The sequence below is a fragment of the Gossypium raimondii genome, unplaced genomic scaffold (genome assembly GCF_025698545.1).
Source record: "Gossypium raimondii isolate GPD5lz unplaced genomic scaffold, ASM2569854v1 Contig00257, whole genome shotgun sequence".
Taxonomy (NCBI): Eukaryota; Viridiplantae; Streptophyta; class Magnoliopsida; order Malvales; family Malvaceae; genus Gossypium; species Gossypium raimondii.
In genome coordinates this window covers 77,649-95,799 of record NW_026291357.1, presented here as the reverse complement: position 1 = coordinate 95,799, position 18,151 = coordinate 77,649, and the positions used below count along the sequence as shown (strand labels likewise).

The window sequence follows — 18,151 nt, the reverse complement described above, 5'->3', positions numbered from 1 at the left end:
TCGAGTTTTTAATAGAACGTAAAGTAAACGAGCAAAATCTCGTTTCGACAGAAAAATGCTAACACAACGGAAATCGCAAATGAAAGAGAATAACAACGGAACTTACACAATATCGACCTTACAGGCAAAAAAACTTCCCAATTCACAAAAATCAACCGCAAAAAAGAAGAAAAATAAAAAGAAGAAATAACAACAAAAACAAAGAACTTAAAAGTTTAGAAACGAAAAAGAACGATAACATTTCCTTAGAATGTTTTAAATTAACCACCATCCCTTCTGGCATTTGCAGAAAAACTATATTTCCTAATACGTACAATGGGATTCAAACTTGAAACTAGAAAGAATATAGATAGATGCTTAACCAGTGAACTAACAAGCTCATTCTTAACATTAATTTACCTAGATATTATACTAAAGCAAAACCATGACCATGAAAAATGAATGTTTTATCGAGACTTGAGTTATTATAAAAGTTAACGCATCTATTTATATTACAAAATTTTAGTTTTGATGGTTAATTTAAAATATTAAGTTTAATTAAATATAAATACAAAGTTAAATCTAACAATATATTTAATCAATATAAAAAGAAAGCTATCAGATAATCAGTGATGAAACTGATTAAATATAAGTGAAGTAAATTAGAATAAACAAGTTGAAAATGATGCTAATAAGATTGGATGAACAAGAATACATATTTGGTCATGTCTAAGAGTAACCTCCACCTATAAAGCTTATTCATTCCTAGTCCTCTTAGATTTAGCAGTTCGTATCAGATCAAATTTATTTTTAGGTTATTTGTTGGATTTAGTGCAACAAACAGCAAGGTTCAGCAAGAAACTTGCTCAGCAAGAATCGTGACTTGGAGCAGAAACAAAGAAGAAAAACAAAACAGAACTTTAAAGCAAAGCTAAAATAGAGAGCATATAGATGAAAACTTGACTGAATTCATTCAAAAAACTGAAATGGCATGAAGCCAATACATAAATCAAGCTTACAACTTGTCAAAACAGTAGGTTAACCTAAACAATACCTACTACCACTAAGTATTCTACTAACTTGAGCTAATTAACTTGTACAACTAAACAAAGTCATTTAATCAGCTCAATCAACATCAATTTTACATCAAATACAAACCTAACATAGTCCAAATTGAACTAAGTTACATTTCATCAACTTAAATACAAAATGAAACAAAAACATGCTTGCTGACTTGATGAACTGACAGCTTCAGCAGGTGATGGTCTCTATTGACTTGTTTGCTGCATGTTGACCATGCTTCAACACTCCTATTTGGTTAGCATGTTACAAACTCCCATTTTAGCTCTCAAATGTTGGAACTTTGAAACGCTGAGGGCTTTGGTTAAGATATCAGCTAGTTGCTCATCAGAACTGTAATGAACCAGTTTAACAACATGAGCTTGCTCCATTTCTCGAACTGCATGAAACTTAATGTTGAAATGCTTTGTCCTCCCATGAAAAATAGGGCTCTTTGCAATTGCAACAGCAGATTGGTTATCACACATTATCTCTGTTGCTTTCTTCTGTTCAAGATTGAGATCATTCAAAATTTTTCTAGGCCATATGGCTTGATTAACTGCTGCAGCAGCAGCTACATACTCAGCCTTTGCAGTAGATTGAGCTACTACTACCTGTTTCTTTAAACTCCAGCAAATCATAGCAGAGCCAAGGTTGAATGCATAACCTGAAGTGCTCTTCATATCATCCAATGAACCAGCCTAGCCACTATCACAGTAACCAACAAGCTTCAAATTTTCTGCTTTGGCAAACAACATTCCATAGGACAAAGTTCCCTTGATGTATCTTAGGACCCTTTTTGCAGCTCTAAAATGACTTTCATTTAAGCAATGCATGAACCTCGAGAGTAAGCTCACAGCATACATTATGTCAGGTCTAGTGGCAGTTAAATATAGCAAACATCGAACTAAACTTCTATAGGTTGTTTCACAAACCTTTTCATACTTGTCTTGGCTCGATAGCTTTTCTCCAACAGCAACTGGTGTGCTGGTTGCTTTGCAATTCTGCATTGAGAATTTGTTGAGAATCTTCATAGCAAAAGTTCTTTGACTTAAGCAAATCCCTTTTTCTCCTTGTGTCACTTCCATGCCTAAGAAGAAAGACATTAACCCCAAGTCTGACATCTTAAAAATTTGTTGCATTTTGGTTTTAAAATTAACCAACATAGCTTGATCTCCTCCTGTCACCAACAGGTCATCCACATACAGTGACACAATTAGATGAGTTTTAGCATTGGTCGATTTAACATACAGAGTTCGCTCGCTGAGGCTCCTTTCGAATCCCAGACTTGTCAGATAACTATCTATTCTACTGTACCAAGCCCTTGGAGCCTGTTTCAAGCCATACAAGGCTTTGTTAAGCTTGTACACCATTTCTTCTTTGCCATTTACTTTGAAGCCTTGAGGTTGCTCAACATAAATCTCCTCTTCAAGGAATCCATTAAGAAATGCTGATTTTACATCGAGTTGATGTATCATCCACTGCTTTTGTGCTACTAAGGCAACTAGCAGTCTTATGGTGTCAAGCCTGGCCACTGGTGCAAAGGTCTCCAGGTAATCTGATCCATACCTTTGACTGAAGCCTTTCACAACCAATCTTGCCTTCAACTTATTTAAGCTACCATCAACTTTGTTTTTAACTCGATAGACCTATTTGACACCAATGATCTTCCTGTTTTTTGGCCTTTCAACTAGATTCCAGGTTTGATTCTTCTCAATCATTCTGATTTCATTAGTCATTGCTTCTTTCCAGCCTTGATAACTTTCTGCTTCTTCAAAACAACTTGGTTTAGTAATGGCCATTTGTGCTCTTTCATAAACATCAATCAGTGATCGAGTTCCTCTGACTGGTTTATCATCTACATCCAATTCAGATGTGTTTTGATCACTTTGAACTTGATCCAATGCAAGGTCTTCAATTACTGCCTCTAGTTCATCTTTCTCCCAGTTCCAGCAACCTTTTTCATTGAACACAACATCTCTACTTACAAGGATCTCTTTTGTGGATGGTTTGAGGATTCTATAGCCCTTTTCAACTGTGCTATAGCCAATTAGAATCCCTGCTTGAGCCCTTTTATCTAACTTGCCTCTCTTCACAGCTGGAACCTGTGTATAGCAAAGGCAACCAAAAGTTCTGAGATGAGCCAGTGATGGCTTGAATCCTGACCAAGCTTCAAATGGAGTCTTCTGAGGTAGGGCCTTGGTTGGAAGTCTATTTTGGAGGTAGACTGCAGTGTTTGTTGCCTCAGCCCATAGAGTATTAGGTAAATTCTTCTCAAACAGAAGACATCTGGCCATGTTCATCAAACTTCTATTTTTCTCTCACTTACCCCATTCTGTTGAGGTGTATACACATTGGTCAGTTGATGTTTGATGTCTGTATCTTCACAGTAGGCTTGGAATTGAGCTGAGGTATACTCAGTTCCATTGTCTGATCTTAGTGCTTTAAGCTTGCAGCCAGATTCAGTTTCAACAGCAGCTTTAAACTTCAAGAACACAGGTGCAACTTCTGATTTTTGCCTCAAAAAATAAATCCAGCAGTATCTTGTATAATCATGAATAAAGAGAATAAAGTACCTGTTCCCTTTGAGAGATTCGGTCTTCATTAGTCCACACACATCAGTGTGCACAAGCTACAGCTTCTCTGAGGCTCTCCATGCTGTGCTTGCTGGAAATGGTAGTCTTGCCTGTTTCCCTTGTTGACATACCTCACAAAGTTCATCATTCTTCACTGAATTGATGAAGTTTTCAGCCAGCCCTTCATTTACCATCTGAGTAATAGATTTAAAGTTTGTATGTCCAAGCCTCTGGTGCCAAAGCCTGGAGTTATCAGTGGAGGCAATACAGGCTGAATGTGAATCATCTGGCTAGTCTGCTTCAAAACATTTGTTAGTCATGGTGACTATTATAAAGTTTGATCCATTCGGATAAAAAATTTGACATTCTTTCTTCTTGAACACCACTGAGTAACCTTTCTCAAGTAATTGAGCTATACTGAGAAGGTTCCTATCAATTTCAAGTACCAGAAGTACATTTGAAATGATTTTGCCACCTGCAGAGGTACAAATCAGCACATCTCCTATTTCTTCAGCATTTATAAACTGACCATTTCCAATTTTCACCTTGGTTTTGCAGGTTCTGTCCAAGGTCTTGAAGATAGTTGCATCTGGTGACATGTGGTTTGTGCAACCACTGTCTAGAAGCCAACCCTTTGAAGCCTTCTTTTGGTTTGCTGCACATGACACAACAAAAACATGTTCTTCTTGATCACTGCTTTCCTCAGCCACTTGAGCTTCAGCCTTTGGCTGCTGGAATTTGTTCTGTCTCGGTTTGCCTTTGCTTTTGCAAACCTTTTCAACATGGCCCTTCTTCTTGCAGTGTTGGCATACTGCATCTGGTCTGAACCAGCATCTATCTTCTGGATGACCAGCCAATTACAATGCCTGCAGGGTTGGTCACTGCTTCTAGCGGCATCAGGCTTAGGCCTATTTTCTAGAAATTTTTGCCTTTATGAGCATTGATGCTTGAGGCTTCTCTGGTTTTGGCTAGAAAAGCCCCTTCCTGGTGCTCCTCTTGTTTGCTGGCCCTTCTTTGCTCTTGTGCATACAATGCATTGATTAGCTCAGTTAAGGAGATAGTTGTCAAGTCCCTTGAATCTTCGAGGGATGAAATTTTGGCTTCATACCTCTCAGGTAAAGTGGATATAACTTTCTCCACTATTCTAGCTTCACTGAATTGCTCTCCTAGGAGCCTTATGCTGTTTACTACAGCCATAATTCTATCTGAATACTACTTGACTGTTTCTTCCTCTTTCATCTTCAAGTTCTCGAAATCCCTTCTCAAGTTTAGCAGCTGTTGTTTCCTTGTTCTTTCAGTTCCTTGAAACTCTTCTTTAAGTTAATCCCAAGCCTCCTTTGGTGTCTCACATGCCATGATCCTTATGAAGATCACATCTGTCACACAATTTTGTATGCATGACATGGCCTTGTGCCTTTTTGTTCTTTCATCAGTGTGCTACCTTATTTGAGCAACTGTTGGATTGGCTCGAAGAGGTGTTGGTTCAACATCTGAGTTAACTACTTCCCATAGGTCGAATGCCTACAGGTAAGTCCTCATTTTGACTGCCTAAATGTTGAAGCCCTCTCCATTGAAGACAGGTGGTGAAACTGGTGAAAAACCTGATGAAGCCATGGTTCCTCTTGTTAAATTATAACAGGTCCTCTAAGAATGTAGCTCTAGATACCAATTGTTGGATTTAGTGCAACAAACATCAAGGTTCAGCAAGAAACTTGCTCAGCAAGAATCGTGACTTGGAGCAGAAACAAAGAAGAAAAACAAAACAGAACTTTAAAGCAAAGCTAAAATAGAGAGCATATGGATGAAAACTTGACTGAATTCATTCAAAAAACTGAAATGGCATGAAGCCAATACATAAATCAAGCTTACAGCTTGTCAAAATAGTAGGTTAACCTAAACAATACCTACTACCACTAAGTATTCTACTAACTTGAGCTAATTAACTTGTACAACTAAACAAAGCTGTTTAATCAGCTCAATCACTGTCAATTTTACATCAAATACAAACCTAACATAGTCCAAATTGAACTAAGTTACATTTCATCAACTTAAATACAAAATGAAACAAAAACATGCTTGCTGACTTGATGAACTGGCAACTTCAGCAGGTGATGGTCTCGATTGACTTGTTTGCTGCATGCTGACCATGCTTCAACATTATTTAATTATCGAAAACGTTGAGCCTAAAGCCTGGCATTAATTTGTTTTACTACCTTTTTTTGCTCGGCCATCAAAATGATTATATTAAAAATAAAACAACCACTGAAAACAGTGGGATTACAAAGATAAAACAACATAAAAAAATAACCCAACCAAAACGATACACCAAAATAAAACCAGAAAACACCAGTAAACCATATAAAACAAGCCACATAAAACAGCTCTAAAAGTCAACTAGAGAAAAATCACCACCACGCAAAACACACGAGCACGATCAAAACTCGGCATTAGCCATGCTGTTGGCGTTGCGGAACAACACCATGACACATTCACAAGAATGCCACCATAAAGACACTCGTTGCCTTCAAGTCTTCCTCTGAGATTAGTCAAGCATTTATCCAACTCCAATACCTCCGAGTTTAGAACCCTAAGTTCACTCAATTGATGAAGATCCTCCATCAGCTTCACAAAGACAACAGCCTTAGTGTACAAGTTCCAAACTCCATCTCGATTACGTGGTATTTAATTGAAGAACACGGCACCATGTGTGTGAAGCCATGTAAATGTTATATACAAATATTAAGCATTGTTTCTATGCTTAGAACTTCGAACGGTAGATGCTTATAAGATTTTCAATGATCGTAAAAGAGAGAAAAATTAAAATCAAATAGTTTCTATAATCAAATTAAAATGATTGGAATTTAGAACTGAAAAGCCAATTAAATGATTGAACAAAATTCTATGCGCCAACTACAAATGATAACAATGATTATACCTTTTATATTTATGGATATTGTAAAAGACTGATATTTGGTATTGAGAAGGATTTAACACATCACTATAAAATTAAGAATAATGTTGATAAAATAAAACAACATTATTATTTACAGAAATCAAGATTGGGAAATGTTAATAATTAGTGTTTAGAAGCATTGAAAGGTAAAAATGTTCTAGATCTTTATGCCCACAATGCAACCTGAATCCCACATTGCTAGCATATGGTAAACAAAGCATAAGGGTGGTGTATAAGGAGAGAGGATAGAGCAACATTAAAACATACTTACCTGGACGGGGTCAATGAGTGATCAGGAAGACTCATGGCCTAGAGCGGTGACCTGCATTGCACTTGGTAGGGGTGCTGCTTTAAGGTCTCCCCAAGAGGGAGAGCCTACGTCATAATTTGTGGCAGTGGGGGCTTGCGTTCGCGCAGCCCCTATCAATTTCAAGTTAAAGTAATTGGTACCAAATTGTAGGATAATTCTCTGTTCTATTTGGACAAACAGATTCAAAATCTCGAAAAAGAGTGTAAAGTGAGAGAACCTTGTGAACATTCCATGCTTTAGTTGATACCAGCAAGAAACGATCCTCTACAGCTTTAGTAGGCTCAAAGGCAAATATCAGTTGGTTTCAACTGTCAAGCATACTTAAGAACACCAAGGTAGCCTCCCAAAAATTCCAGGCGGGCAGGTAAGAGGAGACTGACATAATTTAAAAAAGAAATTAAGATAATTATTCAATTCAGAATGTTCACAAATAAAGATGTTTACAAATCTACCTATTGAAAATTATGTCATAGTAACGATGCCCCTGCAATTGGGCTTTGAAAACTCTTTTTTCCGAATAAATAAATAATTAATTATTCTGTCCATAGCAACAAATGTTCAGACCTACTCCAAGACCAACTCCAAGACCCATATCGAGAGCACAAGCAAAGGGTGAGGCGAAGGTACATTATAAAATATAAATCTAGACATTTATTGATCCTTTTCTCTACCTTTTGGCTAAGATCAAGAGTAGTATCTGTTTCTATCAGTTTAATATCTGATACGTCCCCACTGCGTTCGCGCAACCCCTATCAATTTCAAGTTACGAAAAGTAATTGGTAACCATTTGTAGGATATAATTATTTTTTCCATATGGGTAAACAGCTTCAAAAGCTGTTATTATATGCTCTCTCCTTATGCAACACCTTTAGGTTTTGTTTGTCATGTGGTAGGGATGTAGGTCCAAGTTGTTGGCTTAGGTTGTGTTCGGGGCATAAGGGTTTAGGATATTTTTAACCTTCAATGCTTATAAGCACTAATTAACATTTTTCAATCTCGATTTCTATTTATAATAATTTTATTTTAATCAATTAGCATTTTTCTTCATTTTATAAAAATCTATTAAATACTTTTCGATATTAAATATCAGTCCTTTAAAGTGCCAGTGAATATAAAATCCATCGTTTTCATGTTTAATACACCCTAATTTATGTGGTATTTTCATTTTATCTAATCAAATGGATTGTTCTTGTAATTTTGAAAAATTGAAATATCTCTTTAATCATATATATATAAATCAGTCATCCAACTTCTATTTCGAAAGGGTGAAAACCTATCTAATCCTATTTAGCATAAGGCATATGATTCATAATATAAAGTACATAACTGAATAGATTGATTAATCAAGATTATTCCATTAGTAACAAATTTTGTTAAAGTAGAGTTGGCATAATAAAAATGCTATCCATATAACACATTTGTCTACTTTCGCTTTGAATGGTTAATTTGTACAGTAAATGTGCTAAATCCAAAGAAAATAATAGATAAACAAATTTTTCTTCAAGTCTAATTATTTTAACTAAAATTTTTAAGTAATAAATGTTAGTTAGATTATAACTATTTTTATTACTTAGTTTTATCATTTTAAATTAATGGCTTTGAAGAGAAAATATGCTTTTGAGGCATTCATCGGTAAATGTAAAGGTGTGTTATTTAAAAAAAATTAAGATGTGAATTTTATTAATTAATTATTAAGTTGCAAAATAAAAGAGTGATCGTGAATTATAACTAACTATTAGTTTTCTTTACTCGATTAATTAAATTATTTTTATTTTTTCATAAAATTTTCAATAAAAATTACAATTTAATAATATATAAGTTTAATTTTATGATAATCGATATCAGATTGAATTTTAAATAAATGATATTTTGAAATTATTTTAAAATATAAATATTATAATAATTGTACAAAATTCTATATTTATATATAGTTTTTAATTTAATTTTAATTATTAGCTAATGAATATAGATTGTTAATTTAATTTAAATATTGTGACCATTATTTATTGCAACATTATTTATATTTTTAAATATTTGATTTAGTTTTAAAAGTTGCAATGGTTTATTGTGTAAAATTGTTAGTTGAATTATTAAATATAGGTAAATTGAAATGGAACTTGCAAAACACCATAAAAATTATATATAGAAGGTAGAAGGGTTTAAGTTGCAATTTTCTCCTCCACAAATGTTTACTTTCTTTCTTACCATATGTCAAATTTTTATAGTGTGAACACCTCGATAAGATTTAATATATAAAAATCAAAGTATTTATTTGTTCTATTTGAATTAAAACATTAAAATAAAATAAGTTTTGGTCCTGAACTTGGTAATTAGCTCTACTTTGGTAACTGTATTTTTTTGGTCCATTTTGATCTTTGAACTTGGCAACTACATCCATTTTGATCCTTGAACTTGGATTATGTCAAGTTTTGATGATGTGACCAGTGTTACAGAACATGATGGAATTGAACGGACTATGAATTGGTCAATATAATTGTCCGAAAAAAGGGGTTGAACCGATTAACTTAAAAACTGCTTGAAATTGGTAAAAATTGAAAATTAGGACAAAAAATGATAGTTGAACATGTTGAATTGATTAACTTAGAAACTGCTTGAAATTAGTTGATGGGTGTCGAATCCACCAATATAAACCTACACCTAATTTGCAATTTAAGCAGTATAGGGAGTAGGGTCGATCCCTCAGAGACTGGTTTACTGCAAATTGTTAATCTCTTGACCAGATTTATGTCGGGGCAGTTGTCGTGCCCAAGAAGTTCGGGGGGATAAAATTTGAAACCTGAAATAAATAAATAAAATGCGTAAAAAGTAAAAGCTGAAAATAAAATAATAAAATGCAGTTAAATAAATCTGAAGAAAAATGAATTAAACTAAGCTCAGCTTTAGGCACGGGTTTTTCTCGTCTTTGAATCGATCTTCGAAATTAGATGAACCCCTCTTTTCCAATAAGCTAGTTATAGCTACCAAGGATGCCTCGGACACCAACTCTTCCTTGTGTAAATTAGTTATGGAACGTCCAATAACTAACCCTTACCGATTGAACAACCAACGAAACATTCGTGATTTAGAACTTCGGCAGCTTTGCGTTCTAAAAGAGCCTAGCTCGAACCAATGCCCTCAACCACGCGGGACATTTAAATCTGGTTACTACTACCCTTGACGGAACCAAATAGCAATCCCCACTTGGCACGCCAATGTGTTCACGGAAAACCAATCAGACAATCGATCCTTTCGAAATTCCAACTGTACTTCTAACCACACTAACTCAAACGACGTCTTTTTGACTTAGTGTTGATCTGACTTTGTGAGTTGACAAAATCATACTCTTAATCTGGAGAAATAATAAGTATTGGAATTTAGGAGTTAAATTGCTCGGGTTTGTAACTCACGGGTTTTGACGGGGCTAACTCCGACCTAAAGCTGAAAATGAATTTCGTTAACTAAGGTTTGGGGCATGTTGGTATTGGGCATAAAGTGAGAAGGTTGAATAAATGAAAAAGAGATGAAAGTAAATGGTGAAGGTGACGCAAGGTTGGAAACTAATAGATGGAAAAATATAAGAAATTTATGTCAGCAACTAAATTTGCAAAAAGGAAAGAAAAGGTTGAATTGCAAGAGATAAAAACTTAATTGAAAAACTTAATGATTAAAAACTTGATGGAAAACTTTATGAAAAGACTTGATGAAAAACTTAAAAAGAACTTGATGCAAAACTTAATAACAAAAAAAACCTTGGTAATTAAAAACTTGATAAAAGAACTTGATGAAAAACACTTGAAGAAAGAAAACACTTAATGAGTGACTTAATTGAAAGCTTGATTCATGAATTGATGATAAAATGAACAAAGTAGTCCTATATTTATACTAGTGGCTTTGCTAAATTAAGAGCCAACTAGCCATAGAAAATCAAGGAAAAATATTCCATGATATAGAAAAATCCTAACATAATCTCCCACTAAGTCAACAAAAAATTCAGCTAATTAATCTTGGAACAATTCTGCTTTGGTCCTCCTTTGCTTCTTTCATCAATCTAGCCCAATTGTTTCCTTTTTCTTCTATTTAGCCCCAAATTGCATCCCTGCACAAAATTCAACATAAACATGGAAAAATTAGTGGTGCACTCTCATAAATTAACCAATTTAATTACATAAAATATGTAACTTTAGCATTTAATCAAATCCCCCTTACTTAGATTATGCTAGTCCTCGAGCATTTTGTATGTATCTGCAAAAGGAAATTTTTTCTCCAAAATAGGACTTAACCCTCATGGTTTACACAATTCAACAATTTAATCCTAGCACAATAACATCTCAAATAACCTAGCCTAAGAAGTAAGTAAATATATTTCAGAATTTATTAGAGCTTGATAGACTTACCTTTCATTTTATTATTTTTGTGCTTAGGACATTTTCGAATTTTTTGACGCAAGACATGATGACAACCCAAGCACCATGTTCCGGTTACTCAATTCGGACGTCTCTAAGCAGGTTATTTCACCCTACTCATGATAACTTGTTAGCGGAGTGAGTGCAAAGAAATTGGATAGCCACACGAACCTTTTTACGCGAGATGTGATGACAACCCAAGCACGGCGTTCCGGTTACTCAGCCTGATGTACAACCCCAATTTTTCACTCTTAACATTCGTATTAGAGGAGTATTATTATTATTTTTTCTTTTTCTTTTTTTTGTGCATTCAAAAATTTGGCATGTGATAAAAGGTAGGCAGTCAAGCAAACTCATAATTCCCAAAAATTTCTTACCCACTAAGTCTAGGTTATTGAAAAAATTTTATGTGTAACGAACTAAATAGCTAAATAGGTCAAACCATAAGTGTACCATCCTAACTTATCAAAAGAAAAATTTTACCTTTTACCGAAAACATGCAAAAATAGCGATGACAGATAAGCAAAATAGAACCGATATTTATATTCCCCTCCCCCTACTTATTGTACATTGTCCCAATGTAATTTGAATTATTTAAAGGATAAAAAGTAAAACTAAGTAAGGAAAGGAAAAATTAACTCCCCATGTATTTTAACGTCGTGGAGGGTGCCTCGTAGGTATGTCCACGGTGTTAAATGGTGGGTAGGTGGATTGGGCCTTGGCTGAAATTAGAGGAATCTTGTGGGCTGACATGGGGGATTTAATTTTATCTTGGAAAGTTTACCTGCAAACTAAGATAAGATAAAAATAAAATAAAATAAAATAAAATGTGCGTTTTCTATTATTTCTCGAACTAGCTAAGGCTATGCTTAAATCTTCAAAAAATAAATTATTAAAAACTAAGATTATGGGATTTAGTAAAATAGTTGTGATAAATGCACCAGGTAAGTTCCCAAAAAAGAGAGGTGAGTCACAATGGACATTCTTAAGTACCAAGTCTTTCCTTAGATAGAACCGATCCTCGACATGCATTTTCACTTCCATTTTACCTTCCAAAAATTTTTTTGCTTAAAGGAAAAATTTGGGTTGCCTCTCAATAGCGCTTTGTTTAACGTCGTTAGCTCGACGACCTGTTATTCAAATTTTGGGCTCCTCGAGAGCAATCTCCTCAACTGTGTGCGTTTGAAAATTCTTGTAAAAGGGCTTCAGGAGTTGACCATTCACCTTAAAACACTTTCGGGTTTCTTCGCTTTGAATTTCCACTGCATCATTTGAGAATAAATTAGTAATAGTAAATGGACCTATCTATTTGAATCGAAGCTTACCAGCGAAAATTTTTAAGGTGGAGTCGTATAGGAGAACTTTTTTGTCCTATTGAAAACTGCTTCCTAGTGATCATCTTATCGTGGAACGCCTTTGCCTTTTCTTTATAAACTCGAGCATTTTCATATGCATCACTTCTAATTTCCTTTCGAGCCCTTCTTGCAGTCTCCATCTCCATATTGCATTATTTAACTGCCCAAAATACCTTGTGCTCTAATATGACCAGGAGATGGCACAGTTTACCAAAAATGAGTCGATAAGACGACATGCCTATTGGTCCCTTGTAAGCTATCCTATAAGCCTAAAGTGCGTCATTTAGTCTCAAGCTCCAATCCTTTCTGTTAGTTTTAACAGTCTTCTCCAAGATGGACTTGATTTCACGGTTTGACACTTCGGCTTGCCCGTTTGTTTGTGGATGGTAAGCAGTGGCAATTCGTTGAGTCACTCCATATTTCTCCATAAGTGCACTTACGAGCTTATTGTAGAAATGAGTTCCTCTGTCACTGATTAATGCTCGTGGGGTGCCATACCTGGAAAAGATAGAACTTTTAAGAAAGTCAACCACAGTCTTAGCATTATCATTGCGAGTAGCCTTTGCCTCTATCCACTTAGAAACGTAATCAACAGCTAAGGGTATATAAAAATTACCGAAAGAAAAAATGAAAGGACCCATAAAATCGATACCCCACATATAAAAAATTTCGCAAATATGAATAGGAGTAAGGGGCATCTCATTTTGACGACTAAGATTGCCAACTTTTTGGCATCTTTCACGGGTTTTACAGAATAAAAAGGTGTCACGAAATATATTTGGCCAAAATAGTCCGCACTCGAGATTTTTATGTGCGGTGCGTTTAGGTCCAAAGTGTCCTCCACATGCATAAGAATGACAAAAAGTTAAAATAGACTATACCTTTGTTTTTGCTACACACCGTCAAATTACCTGATCGGAGCAATGTTTCCAAAGGTAAGGATCGTCCCAAATATAATATCGAGCATCATTTTTTATCTTATCTTTTTTAGACCTTGGTAATTCCGAAGGAACAATACCTGTAATGAGATAATTTACTATGTTTGAGTACCAAGGATGAACCACATTTGCTGAAAATAGGTTTTCATCAGAGAAGTTGTCTTTTAATGGTGTGTCATCTACTGGAATCAGTAATCAACCCAGATGGTCAGCTACTAGGTTTTCGCATCCCTTTTTATCTCAAATTTCAAAATCGAACTCTTGTAGGAGCAGAATCCACCTAATCAGTCGAGGTTTTACCTCCTTCTTCCCTATTAAATATTTCAAAGTTGCATGATCAGAAAAGATAACCACTTTAGTTCCCAACAGGTAAGATCTAAATTTGTCTAAAGCAAACACAAGAGCTAATAGTTCTTTCTCAGTGGTTGTGTAATTGCTTTGGGCAGCATCTAGTGTCTTCGAAGCATAGTAGATAACATGAGGCTCTTTCCCTATTATTTGGCCAAGAATAGCTACCACACTTCGATCGCTTGCATCACACATGATTTCGAATGGGAAGTTCCAATTTGGTGGTTGCACTATAGGAGCGGAAACCAATTTCTGCTTCAGCAAGTCAAATGCATCTTTACAAGTTTGGTCAAATTCAAATTCTTTATCCTTTTGTAATAGACTGCAAAGCGGTTGCGCGATCTTCAAGAAGTCTTTTATGAATCGTCTGTAAAATCCTGCATGCCCAAGAAACGAACGTACTCCCCTCACAGATGTGGGGTAAGGTAATGAGTCAATAATATCCGTTTTTGCTTTACCGACCTCAATACCTATGAGGAAACTATATGACCCAAAATTAATCTTTTGTCAACCATGAAGTGGCATTTTTCATAATTTAAAACAAGATTAAATTCTAGGCATCTTTGTAATATCTTAACAAAATTATCGAGACATTCATTAAAAGAGTTACCGTACACCGTGAAGTCATCTATGAAGACTTCAATGATTTTCTCAACATAATCGGAGAATATGCTCACCATGCATATTTGGAAAGTGGCTGGAGCATTCCAGAGTCCAAACGACATTCGTCTATATGCAAACGTTCCGAAGGGGCACGTGAAAATTGTTTTGTCTTGATCTTCAGCTGCCACTGGAATTCGAAAAAATCTTGAATATCCATCGAGACAACAATAATGGGTCTTACCATCTAATCGCTCGAGCATTTAATCGATGAAGGGAAGTGGAAAATGGTTTTTTCGGGTAGCTGCATTCAACTTTCTATAATCGATGCAAACCCTCCATCCATTCTGGACTCAGGTAGGAACTAGCTCTCTTGATGAATTTTTCACCACTGTCACGCCAGTTTTCTTGGGCACGACATGAATCGGGCTAACCCAATCACTATTGAAGATCGGGTATATCATTCTAGCATCTAACAGTTTCTGGATCTCCTTCTTTACTACCTCCATCATGGGTGGATTAAGACGCCTTTGAGCATCTCTTTTGGGTTTCGTGTTATCTTCGATGGAAATTTTGTGCATACAAGTGGATGGACTTAGCCCTTTTATGTCGGCTATTGTCCAACCAATAGCTTCTTTATAATCCCTCAGAACTCAAACTAGACTTTCCTCCTCGTCTTTGGTTAGTTAGTTTGACACTATCATCGATAAGGTGTCTTTTTCTCCCAGAAAAACGTACTTAAGGTGGTCTGGTAATGCTTTAAGCTCCAAGGTTGGTGGCTGTAAAATCGAAGGCAACATTTTAGTTTGGAAAGGTAATAGTTCAAATTGGTTACCTTGATTCATCAACAATGGATGCGTCTCCAAGTGTTTGAAAATTTCTCGCAACGGTTCTTTTATAATTACTAATTCCTCGAGATGATTTAAAACATCCATGTCAATGCTTCTGTAAAGGACAGTTTCCAACTCATCATAGTCATGATATTTAGAATAGGATTGAGTTAAACCATTTATAATATCAATGCTAGAACTATTTGATAGTGAGTTAGGAAGACCCATAGCTTTGTAGACATTGAATTTCACGATTTCGCCGTCAAACTCCATTGTCAGTGTTAAGCTCCGAACGTCAATTTTTGCGCTTGCGGTACTTAGAAACTGTATTCCAAGCAAAATATCAGACAAATTAGTTGAGTTATCATCTTCCATATTAATAATGTAAAAATCTGCAGGGAAAACTAATTCGTTAACTTTAACAAGGACGTCTTCAAGCAACCCTTCAGGATAGACGACTGACCTATCCGCCAACTGGATTATTACTCCTGTCTCTTTTAAAGGACCCGTGTTAATCAACTTATTAATAGGATAAGGCATAACATTAATGGAAGCCCCTAAATCACACATGGCTTTCTTAATGCCTACAGTACCTATCTCACAGGAAATAGCAAACATACCTTGGTCCTTGTATTTGGATGGAACTTTCTTTTGCAGTACTGCGGAGACATTTTCTCCTACATTTACTCTTTCGTTACCTATTAACCTCCTCTTGCTAGTACACAATTCCTTGAGGAATTTTGCATAACGAGGGATTTTTTTGATAGCGTCAAGCAAATGGATATTTACTTCCACTTTCCTGAATGTTTCGAGGATTTCAGTTTCCTCCTTCTCTTTCTTATCCTTTGCGAGCCTCCCTGGAAAAGGAGGTGGCATCACAACTGGTTTCTAAATTTTTTATTTTGGTCTAGCTTTTGGATCAGAGATCTATTTTTCCCATTCCTTGTCTTGCCCATGACTTTTGTCTAGAACTGTTTCCAGAACTTTTTCGCTACGAAGAGTTATTACACTTGCATTCTGCCGATGACTCGGTTCTGTCTGGGAAGGTAATTTACCTTGAGATTCCAAACGATTAACTGCTATCGAGAGTTTACTAACTTGATTAGTTAACTCTTGTATTGATGCGTCTGTCCTTTGTTGGTATTTTGCAGCATCGACGGCAAGTCTCTCCATAATAGCTTCTAGAAATGTGCTCGGCTTGGGTGGCGGTTGCGGTGGTTGTAGAGGTCTCGGTTGGTATGACGGATTATATCGGGGATAGCTCTGTAATTCAAGTTGGGATGATCCTTCCACCCAGGATTATAGGTGTTGGAGAGAGGATCATAGCGTCTTTGCGGAGGTCCTGGAAAGCCTCCGACAGCGTCAACATGTGTCGTTAAATTTTTGTTAAGGATTGGGCACAAATCTATTGGATGTTCAGATGTAGTACAAATTCCACACAATTGGGTCAGATTCTTCTTTTCTGTAAGCATAGATTGAACAATATTAGTAAGCTTATCCAACTTAACTTCTAAGGATGAAACGTTTACCCTATTAACCCGTCTTGTGGGTTTTGAACTTGGCCGATATTGTTGAGAATTTTCTGCCATGGTGGATATCAGTTCTCTTGCCCTTTGAGGAGTCATATTGACAAGTGCCCCACCACTAGCAGCGTCAATCATCTTCATTTCCAAAGGGAGCAAACCCTCGTAGAAATATTGACGAAGTGATTGTTCAGTCAAACTGTGTTGAGGACAACTTGCACACAGCTTTTTTATATCGCTCCCAATAGTCATAGAGCGATTCACTCTCCATTTGGCGGATTCCTACTATGTCTATCCTAAGTTCAGCTGCTCGTGATGCTGGAAAGAATCTGTCAAGAAATACACGAGATAAGTCATCCCATGTTGTAATAGAACCGGGGGTAAGTAAAATAACCATTCTCTTGCTGTATCAACTAAAGAAAAAAGAAATGCTCGAAGTTTAATTTCATCTTCAGTTACTCCCTGAGGTTTCATGCTTGAGCAGACCATATGGAATTCTCTCAAGTGAGTGTGAGGATTTTCATTCTTCAAGCCTCAAAAAGTGGGCAAAAGGTGGATCAGACCTGACTTCAACTCGAACGGGGTTTCTCCAGTTGGATAGTTGATGCATAATGGTGTTTGCTCATTGGGAACAACCACTAGTTGACGAATGGTTCAGTTAGCCATCCTTTCTGGTTCACCGACTTCTGCTTCTTTTGTTTCAAAAAGTGGTTCGGTCTCAGGTTCAACCACTTCGACTTGTTTCCCATATAGAATTGCCTCTCCACGAATTGCTTGGCTCAACTTTTCGACGTCGGATTCTAGGATCCCTTGTCCTAGCTCAACTTCTGCTTTACTTGCACGTTTAAGAGCTTTTGTCTCTTTTCGTCGTGCTCGTGTCTATTTCTCAATCTTTGGGTCGTATTCGAGATCTCCGGATGAAGATTTGGTCATGAAGATGATTTGAACAATTATAAGTGTTGCCAATCCCCAGCAACGACGCCAAAACTGATGGATGTCGAATCCACCAATATAAACCTACGCCTAATTTGCAATTTAAGCAGTACATGGAGTAGGGTCGATCCCTCGGAGACTAGGTTTACTGCAAATTGTTGCTCTTTCGACCAGATTTATGTCGGGGCAGTTGTTAGGCCCAAGAAGTTCGGGGGGATAAAATTTGAAACCTGAAATAAATAAACAACATGCGTAAAAAGTAAAAGCTGAAAATAAAATAATAAAAAGTAGTTAAATAAATCTGAAGAAAAATGAATTAAACTAAGCTCAGCTTTAGGCACGAG

At 36.1% G+C, this 18,151-nt stretch overlaps 2 protein-coding genes and 2 non-coding genes across 4 annotated transcripts; 2 read left to right on the top strand and 2 right to left on the bottom strand.

The window, feature by feature from the left end:
* Positions 1 to 1,739: 1,739 nt before the first annotated feature.
* Positions 1,740 to 4,811, bottom strand: LOC105775227 (uncharacterized). The gene is made up of 6 exons (XM_012597757.1): positions 4,544 to 4,811; positions 4,061 to 4,455; positions 3,675 to 3,808; positions 3,368 to 3,557; positions 2,699 to 3,143; positions 1,740 to 2,620 (listed from the first exon to the last, which is right to left on the bottom strand). The coding sequence occupies exons 1-6, from the start codon at positions 4,809 to 4,811 to the stop codon at positions 1,740 to 1,742; spliced, it is 2,313 nt and encodes a 770-aa protein (XP_012453211.1).
* A 2,019-nt stretch (positions 4,812 to 6,830) lies between these two features.
* Positions 6,831 to 6,991, top strand: LOC128037429 (U1 spliceosomal RNA). The gene has a single exon (XR_008193386.1). It is a non-coding gene; the product is annotated as a U1 spliceosomal RNA (small nuclear RNA).
* Positions 6,992 to 7,534: 543 nt separating this feature from the next.
* LOC128037426 (U2 spliceosomal RNA) lies at positions 7,535 to 7,731 on the top strand. The gene has a single exon (XR_008193384.1). It is a non-coding gene; the product is annotated as a U2 spliceosomal RNA (small nuclear RNA).
* Positions 7,732 to 12,904: 5,173 nt separating this feature from the next.
* On the bottom strand, positions 12,905 to 16,227 carry LOC105784971 (uncharacterized). The gene is made up of 4 exons (XM_012610901.1): positions 15,357 to 16,227; positions 14,532 to 14,711; positions 13,971 to 14,298; positions 12,905 to 13,133 (listed from the first exon to the last, which is right to left on the bottom strand). The coding sequence occupies exons 1-4, from the start codon at positions 16,225 to 16,227 to the stop codon at positions 12,905 to 12,907; spliced, it is 1,608 nt and encodes a 535-aa protein (XP_012466355.1).
* Positions 16,228 to 18,151: the final 1,924 nt, after the last annotated feature.

Coding starts and splice junctions, on each gene's coding strand:
- LOC105775227 (XM_012597757.1), bottom strand. CDS start 4,811: ATGGCTGTAGTAAACAGCATAAGGCTCCTAGGAGAGCAATTCAGTGAA. Junction 4,456..4,543: donor AAGCATCAATGCTCATAAAG/GCAAAAATTTCT, acceptor CTGGTCATCCAG/AAGATAGATGCTGGTTCAGA. Junction 2,621..2,698: donor AAAAAACAGGAAGATCATTG/GTGTCAAATAGG, acceptor TGGTTGTGAAAG/GCTTCAGTCAAAGGTATGGA.
- LOC105784971 (XM_012610901.1), bottom strand. CDS start 16,227: ATGCCACCTCCTTTTCCAGGGAGGCTCGCAAAGGATAAGAAAGAGAAG. Junction 14,299..14,531: donor AGATGACTTCACGGTGTACG/GTAACTCTTTTA, acceptor TTGGGCATGCAG/GATTTTACAGACGATTCATA. Junction 13,134..13,970: donor AAAGAACTATTAGCTCTTGT/GTTTGCTTTAGA, acceptor TATCTTTTCCAG/GTATGGCACCCCACGAGCAT.